The 9147-nt window shown below is 30.1% G+C and overlaps 1 protein-coding gene across 1 annotated transcript; it reads right to left on the reverse strand.

The window, feature by feature from the left end:
- Nucleotides 1-6693: 6693 nt before the first annotated feature.
- LOC135149883 (uncharacterized) lies at nt 6694-7464 on the reverse strand. The gene is made up of 2 exons (XM_064085759.1): nt 7156-7464; nt 6694-7113 (listed from the first exon to the last, which is right to left on the reverse strand). Exons 1-2 carry the CDS (start codon nt 7462-7464, stop codon nt 6694-6696), a joined length of 729 nt encoding a protein of 242 aa, XP_063941829.1.
- Between the last annotated feature and the right edge of the window lie 1683 nt (nt 7465-9147).

A 9147-nucleotide genomic window follows, 5' to 3' on the forward strand; every position in this document is an offset into this window, starting at 1 on the left:
TAAATACGGAAGTAAAATCATATAACATATATATATAGTCATACTCCAATACAAACCAAATTAGTATACAAACTAAAAACCCAATTTTTAATCACTATTTTAACAACGGAAATCACTATTTTGTACATCACAGATCACTATTATATATATAACATATCTTCCAAATATAATTATATACATACATATGCAATGTATATGACCATCATCTTCACCTGAACCGTAATAATCGACCTCTTACCACCATTACCAGACGTTTTCATGAATTGCCACTGTTGCCTACCATCACAAATAATCACATATACCTTCCATCATAACTTGCCAAAACTATCGACTACTTACCACCATCATACAACTTCTCTTACGGCTTCCTACCGCCAAGAGCCTTCCTACGACTGAAAATGATATCTATAATCGATTATCAATAATTTAGGTAATTAGATTTTCTAAATATTGATAATAAAAATCGTTATTTATATACTATATAAAAACAGTGATTAGTGCAATATAAATTAGTGATACCCGTATAGTTATAAATAGTGGTAGGAAAACTGGTTTTTAGTTTGTCTTTAAGAGTTGGTTTGTATTTGCTAACTATATTATATATATAGAACAAAGTTCCATGTAGTCCACATATTTACTGTAGTACCGTAGACCACGTATGTTCTGCAACTATAGAATGACACAAAAACATTGCAAAATGTGTTATTTTGCAAATCATGTTTTATAAACATCATTATTTTGTTAAAAATTTTGACAATTCTAAACATTCTACAAGTTAAATAGTGAAAAACACATTATTCTGCAAAACTATTAAGTTTGCAGAACATGTTTACATATTACAGAACATATGTGTTCTACTTGTCGAACATAAATGATTTTCAATATTTTTCATGAAATAGTGATATTTATAGAATGTATTTCACAAAATAACAAGTTTCATACATTTTGCAATGTTTTTATGCCATTTTATAGTTGCAGAACATACGTGTTCTACGGTACTACAGTAAATATGTGGACTACATGGAACTTAACTCTATATATATATACACACACACACACATACATACTTACAAACTTTTTTTGTTCAACAAATATATAACTTGAGTTCAACATTTTTTAAGATATTTTGTTGAACATCGATTAAAATTGTGTTGGAGAAGTACATAAACTAATTTTTCAATGTAAGAACTAAGTTAAACGTATTATATAACCAAAATTTATCTTTCTAGACCCTACCCAAACCCCAGTGGTATAGTTTAAGCATCTCTATAAATATATTCAACACAGTGATAATTAATGTTCTACACCCAATGTTGAACCCCAATAACAAATGTGTTGAATGCACGATTTATTTATGCGTTATTTTTAAAATTGTGATGTTTTTTCAATAATTTTCAACATAAATACTTTCTATAACTAAGGATTAACAGGTTAGGAGAATAAAAAAAATTCAAAAAAAAAAGTTTGTAAGTTTGTAACTTAAAAAAGTTTTTATTTGATCATATCCCTACATACATACATACATACATACATACATACATATATATATATATATATATATATATATATATATATATATATATATATGTCATGTTCAAGAAAGAACCATTAGACAGAGAACCCACAACTCTTACCTTATATCTAGGATTCTGCCGCAGAACTTCACATACAAAAAATGTCAATATCTATGTATTGTATTTTAAAATTATAATTGAGCACAAACAAGGATGAAAAAACATGTATTTAGATTTATATCCTACAATCTATTTAAAATTTAGGGTTCTGCTTTAGGGTTCTACAGCAGATCTATTCTATGGTTCCATTTTAAGGACTGATTCTCTCTGAAGCGCGACCTTGTATATATATATATATATATTATCAGAGTAAAGTTCAATGGAGTACACAATATATTGGAGTATTGGAGTACAAAGTTGGATAAAATGTAATCTATTCATCTAAATTTCAATTTTTTTGTTCAATAATATTCGTAAACATTTAATAACTTGCACATTATGTTCTACACAACATAAACATTGTAATCAAAAGGTAGAATAATAACTTTTATAAATTACAAGACTCTATGTTCTGCAATATAACTAATAAGCAGAACAATAATGTTAATACTTGTTAAAGTTGAAGGATATTAAAGATTGATAGACAATTATGTGCAAGACAACTTATAAATGATAGATTGTATATAAATTTGTATAATCAAATATATTATTTATGATTAAACTAAAAAATTAAAACTTGTACTCCAATACTCCAATGTTTTTATGTACACCATAGAACTTAACAACCAACACTCAAAACTTACCGAATTTAGTCCGATGAGAAAATTGTGAATCTTTTATGACTAATATTTTCATTATATGGCTCCATGCACTTTATATTATATTCACGAATAAAGTTATTCTTAAATTTTAGAATTTCTCAAATTCACTTAAGATATCTTAAATAGCAATTTAAACTCTCAAATTAGTTTATTAATGATGATCTTAGACTTTTCCATTACGAGAATGCTCAGTTTACATTATGAAATGTTATGCATATAGCAATTATTAATTTTTATATATACTTTTCATTTTTATTATTATTAGGTAAATAAGTCAGAATATGGTTGATTTCACCATCATATTTTATTTTACCTAAAGGAACACTTGCGTAAATGCCAACTTTGGGACGAGTGTATGCTAGGGACTTGGTTGACGGCAACTTTAATTATAAGAAGAGGTTTATTTTTTTATAAAGTGTGTAAACTTGGTATATGCTAGTTTTACTCCTAATTCATGCCACTTATAAAGATAATGGGACTCTTTAGTTTAGTTTAAAAGAAATTATTTTTTATTAAAGTCGTTTGACTCATAAGTAAGAACTTAGTTATAAGTGAAAAATAAATTTAAAATTTATTAGTTTGGATAAATTTAGGTAATTTATAAAGAATATAATTTGTAGCTAATTTATCAGATTAGAATTTTTAGCACCCTATCATTAAAAAGATATTCTACGAACTGTGTTTCTTTTCTAGATTTTCGCACTTGAATCTATTATTCGAAATTGAAATCAAAACATTTACTGAAATTGCGATATTTTATTTTCAATTTTACTTGAACTCAAAATAATATAATTTTTAAGAATTATAATTTTATTTATTTCTGATTAGTCCTTATTTAAGTAAGTTCTCATATTATTTAGATTAATACTTATTTGCATACACAAATCAAGAGAGATTAATAGATATTATGGGTGATAACTTAGCTTGTAACCTTTCTTAGAGTGGAAGATATTAAGTGATCATATTGTGCATGTCAAATTATGTTTCTTGTAACTAGCTAGTTGTCAGTATATCGTCTAAATCAGTCATCATCTTACCTAATAATTTAGGTATGTGAAAAATTCTACTATTATATTTAGGCATAAATATTGGTGGTATTTAGATTTATGCTATACAGGTTCATCCTAAACATTTTAGGGCCCTGTGCTACCAAAACAAATCTGGCTCATAATATAATATCGAAAACTCAATTTTCTTTCTTTATTATAATAATAAATTTTTATTTTGAGATTTAGCTTCGGACCAAATAATTGTTGCAATCAAAAATAAATTAAAGTTGAGAATGAAATTAATAATCATAGATAATTGAAGCCGAAGATCGATTCAAGTAATAAAAGTATAGAATTCGAGACATAAGTACAAGCATATGATGTATTTTTCAAATTTATTGCATGCACCCCTTTATAGCGGGGCCTTATGATATACAAAGAAGAATGAAGAATTGACAGTGGAGTTATAAGGGACCATGATGTGAGCTTCTTGACCCAGAGCAAAATATTGGAAGTAAATTTGGGCTACATGTATTTGAACCAAAAAATATGATAGTACATATTTATCTTATAAGTAAAGATTGGCGGAATGGTGGACAATAAATGATAACACAGTACGAGGGAACTTGACAAAATTCAACTCAAGCTATGACAGCAAAAGTGTGCCAAAAATTCTATTCTCATATGAATGAAACGGGTAAACTATCATGAAATGTTTTGAACAATATAGCTATTTTCTAGTAACGTTTTTAAAGATATAGGTCACTTGTAAACTATACTTTTGCATATATGCATAGACTACCAGAAGGACCGTTAAAGTATAAGAAAACTTTTGACATATGAGGAGAATGAAATTATATCTAGAGGATTGTCGAAGATTAAAAATTGAATGTATATAGGCTACGTCAAAACTTTGTAATCTTATTCTCTGCTTACATTTTAGAAAAATTTGCAAGTGGATTTATGCAAGTGAAATTGCTTTCCCTTGAATCTATACTATAATATAATAAGCCAACATAGGTTTAATTTGTAGTCGTACAAAATTTTGGTTTGGTCATCTCCTTTATAACTGCAAGTCGGTCACATGTAGACTTCTCTTGCTCTTACAATATTAAAGAGTTTTATACCGTTCAAATTACAAACACTTGTGATGTAATAGAAGATAAAAAACTCCACCATTATTCTTTTAAATATAATTTATATATTATTTATATACTATATATTATAATTTTAAATTTATTATATATAATTTAAATTCTAACAACATTTTATTAGTGTTTTAGTATTAATAAATTGAAATCTTATTAAATTATATTAACAAACGGGTTACATTTTTTAACTAATTATAAATTATATTTAAAAAAATGATGGTGGAGTTTTTATCTTATACTATATCAAACTGTTTAGAAATGTAAGACTATGAGAAATCTGCGTGTACACTGTTTAGAGATGTAAGACTATGAGAACTCTAGGTAAAGCGGGACCAAATCAAAATATTGTACGACTACTATCCTTTTAAATATAATTTATTTATAATAAAACAAAATTAGTTGATTAATATAATTTAATTAGATCCAATTAATTAATCTATAATACTAAAATAATATTAAAAGTTATATTATAAATAATAAATTAAGAATTATATAGTCGCCCGTGCTTCGCAGGGGTTAAAGGCTAGTATATTTAACATCTCACAACACTTTTAAGCAAATATTATGGTTGATTGTATTTTACTTAAGAAAATTTGCGGTTGAAATGTATTCCAGATAGTTGAAAACACTAATATACTAATTTTGAAGATATCTTCTTACTTTTTGTATTTGTTCTTATAAAATATTATCTATAAAATTCAAATGAGTATTGTTAATCAATAAAGTTTAAATATTGTGGTTTACGTTTAATCCTCTGCAAACTCAAGGAACCTAACATCATTAGTTCTATATTCGACATTTATTTCAGTTTGTTACACGGAATTTATAATATATTGTAACCCGGTAGCGCTGTTATTAGTGTGAGAACACTATTTGTTCAGAACAATACAACATCTAAAAAAAAATAAGTGCAAAACAGTTGTTCTGTTCTGCACTTTTTGGAAAGTGTAGAACAACTTTTCTCATTGTTCTCACAACCAAACTGTTCTCAGTTGAATCATGGCCTATTTTAACAAAATATAAAAAGATTGTCCTGTATTTACAATTAAGATTGAGCATTTGTTTTGTCAGATTTTGTAATTATAAGAGTTAAGTGCACTTAGTACGTGTAATTTGGTCGTGACACCACATTACTCCGTTAATATTTTAGGGGTATTTGTGTATTTTAATTCCTCTAACCGCTTTGTGGTCTATTTAACAGAGCATACAATCCCAAAATATTAGCCAATCTTCTGTAAACCCTAATTAATTATTTAGTGCGGGCCGTGTTAATAATGAAAAAATTACGGTTAATCAAAAGATCGCGTAACATTTTAGTGTTGTCTACCCAATTAAATAGGCCATATAGGCATTAGAGAAACGATAAGACGCAAATATCCTAAAAAAAAGTCTAAAGGAATTATTTAGGATAGAAGAAATTGCACACGTACACAAAGTATACTTAACACTAATTATAAGTATCGTTTATAATTATAAAGTACGTAAGAATCATGTTTATTTTATATATAATGAAAAATTCTTGTTTTATGATAAAAAACTATATAAATTCTTATTTCTACATATCAGGCATATATTTAAGCCCATATAAAGAGATATCAGGCTTGCCAAAGCCGTTGAAACTCAGACTTGTTATGTGTATATAATTTGCACAGAAAAGAAAAATAGGATGCTGGGAACTGCACTACTTCTTCCAAACTAAAAGCAACGTACATGAATATATATATAAACTGGGCACACACAGGTCGTGGCACTAAACTAGGAAACTGAAATCCTAAAATAAAGCAACTAGCCAACTACTGATACTTTCTTGCTATCCACTATCTGACTTATTCAAACGTAACATAAAAACTTAACTAAATAAAAAAAAAATTAATAACTAAATCTAAGATTATTCCAACAATCAACCCCTTGATCTTAAATTATTAATAACTAAATCTAAGATTATTCCAACAATCAACCCCTTGATCTTAAATTTGTTATCCGCCTGTCTGGCTTTCAACTTAACCCATCTGGTTGGCGCGTCTGGCCTTTTGTTTTGCCCGTCTGGCATGTCTTATTTGCCTGTCTGGCATTTTTATTTTCCCCGTCTCGCACGCCACTATGTCTATAACAAAGCTGGTTCATCATTCTCGACCTGTGCGAGGTTCACTTCTTGCTTCTGTTCTTTGTCTCATCGATATTATAACATTCTGCACATCATTCTCGACCTGTGCGAGGTTCACTTCTTGCTTCTGTTCTTTGTCTCATCGATATTATAACATTCTGCAGCATAGTGTCCAAAGATGTTGCAGTTATAGCACTTTATTTTGCTCTTGTCACGTCCATCATTTTTGCCGTATGATCCTTCACAGCCTCTTGCCTTCCATTTATGAGTTAGAAGCAGCTGATTCCCATTGTCTTCAACATGCCCACGAATCCTCTCTTCATGAGCTTTTAGCCTCCCGATTAGCTCTTTGACAGTCATTGTCTTAAGCTTACCAAATTGTTCTATCGTAGAAGCAATTTGTACAAACTTGTGTGGGACAGCACGCAATATTTTTTTCACCACGTAGGACTCTTCCATCGGTTCACCCAGAGTGCGTATGTTTATCATAATACCACCTAGCTTCATGTAAAACCCGTCCAAACTCTCTGTCTCCTTCATGGACAAACCCTCAAACTCAGACCTGAGTGTCTACACCTTTGCCTCTTGAACTCTTTCTGCCACCCTATACATAGTCTTTATTGCTTCCCACGCCACCTTAGCCGTTTTTTTACCGGCCAGAGTTAACATAAACTCCTCCGGAATGCCTTGATAAATTGCTGCCAGCGTCATTTTATCCATCCGTGTTGTTACATCCACCTTCGGGTCACTAGGCTCCATAGCCTCCCAAACTCCCTCAGCTTCCATGAAGACCTGCATCTTCATTGACCACGCTGTGTAGTTGGATTTTGTCAACATCGGATAATTTATACTCACTGTTCCCTCCTTGACTTTTGATGCCTCCATAGTCATCAACCTCGACATATATTTTGTCATAAACAACCAGGCTCTGATGCCACGTGTTGAAACTCAGACTTGTTATGTGTATATAATTTGCACTGAAAAGAAAAATAGGATGCTGGGAACTGCACTACTTCTTCCAAACTAAAAGCAACGTACAGGAATATATATAAACTGTGCACACACAGTCGTGGCCCTAAACTAGGAAACTGAAATTCTAAAATAAAGCAACTAGCCAACTACTGATACTTTCTTGCTATCCACTATCTGACTTATTCAAACGTAACATAAAAACTTAACTAAATAAAACAAATAATTAATAACTAAATTTAAGATTATTCCAACAAGCCCAATAAAACATTAGGATGAAAATTAGGTATAACATATTTGATGCCGCCCTCATTAAGCACTGTAAGTAAGAAACAAATCATCATACAATTTACATTAGTAGATTGCTCTTGGAGAGATTTATCAAATATACATCAATCTCATATGAACTTGTTTTCATCAGTATTGATTTAATAATCTTCATGCTAATGACTTTATTCATGGAAACGGAATACACGGATCCATCATGATTGAACTCGCTAATACATCTACAGTTATGAAGCATCATTGCAGGTATGATATCTTTTAGTTAAGATTGTTATGCTTCTTTACCGAATTTTATCTGTTATATGTCAAAATGTTAATATTGTGATAATAAAGTTGAATTTATAATAGATGAGTCCGAAACTATCCTCAATTCGCCAATTCGTAATATGTATAATATTATTTAAAATCATAAAAATTTTGGAGGTGTGTGTGTGTGAAATTTCACACAGTTACGTCTGATCATATAATCAACACAGAGTTGTCCTTAGAAACTTGATCAAGTGTAGTAAGGTAAGAAATAATTCTTCTTCCAAAAAGTTTGCACTTAGTGTAAGGAGGATGATTGGAAATTCAAGTGGAGTATACTCATCCTCTTATCAATACTGTTCATATTTTCCTTCACAAGACTTCGGTGGATGAGCATCCCCTTTAAAAAACATATGTATCAACCAAAGATTATAAATTATTGCTATAAAATTTACTAGACGAAAGATTACAGTAATATGAGTGTCGAAATGCTTCTTCTCAAATATTCTTGACTAATTTTTTTAAGCAGGGTCCATCCTAGTTATCACCAGAGATGCACAAAAGGTCCATAGGGCCGGGTTGTGATCGGGCCCTATAAAGACGGGGCTTTTTGATGAAAACCCTAGACGAACTTTGACTTAATTAATTGGGCCGAAGTTTCTTAAAATAGTTGAGTCCACTTAGGTCCTCAAAATAAATTGAACCCCGTTTGTATGAAAGCCTCATCGGAATGTAATCAGAGTTATTATCTTTTAAAACTTGAGTAAATGAGTTAGTATTATATTGACTTTAGACATTTATTTTCTTTTTCTTATATATTTTAATATTATAATTTAAGACTTAAATTAGATTTGGGTTTATTATCGAAAAGGAGAATGGAAGGGCCAATCTTTGTGTGGAAAGCCTGGGAAGAAGAATATGTGAGATGGTTAGAATCTCTCCACGATGCAGATGCAGTCACAGATATAGTGATGTGAATGAAGTTCTGGCTGAGACTGCTGAACCGCTGCCTAGTTTAATTATGCCTCTGCTGTGATATCAGAAAGAATGGTTAGCTTGGGAGCTGCA

The sequence above is a fragment of the Daucus carota genome, chromosome 1 (assembly GCF_001625215.2).
Source record: "Daucus carota subsp. sativus chromosome 1, DH1 v3.0, whole genome shotgun sequence".
NCBI classification, from domain to species: Eukaryota; Viridiplantae; Streptophyta; class Magnoliopsida; order Apiales; family Apiaceae; genus Daucus; species Daucus carota.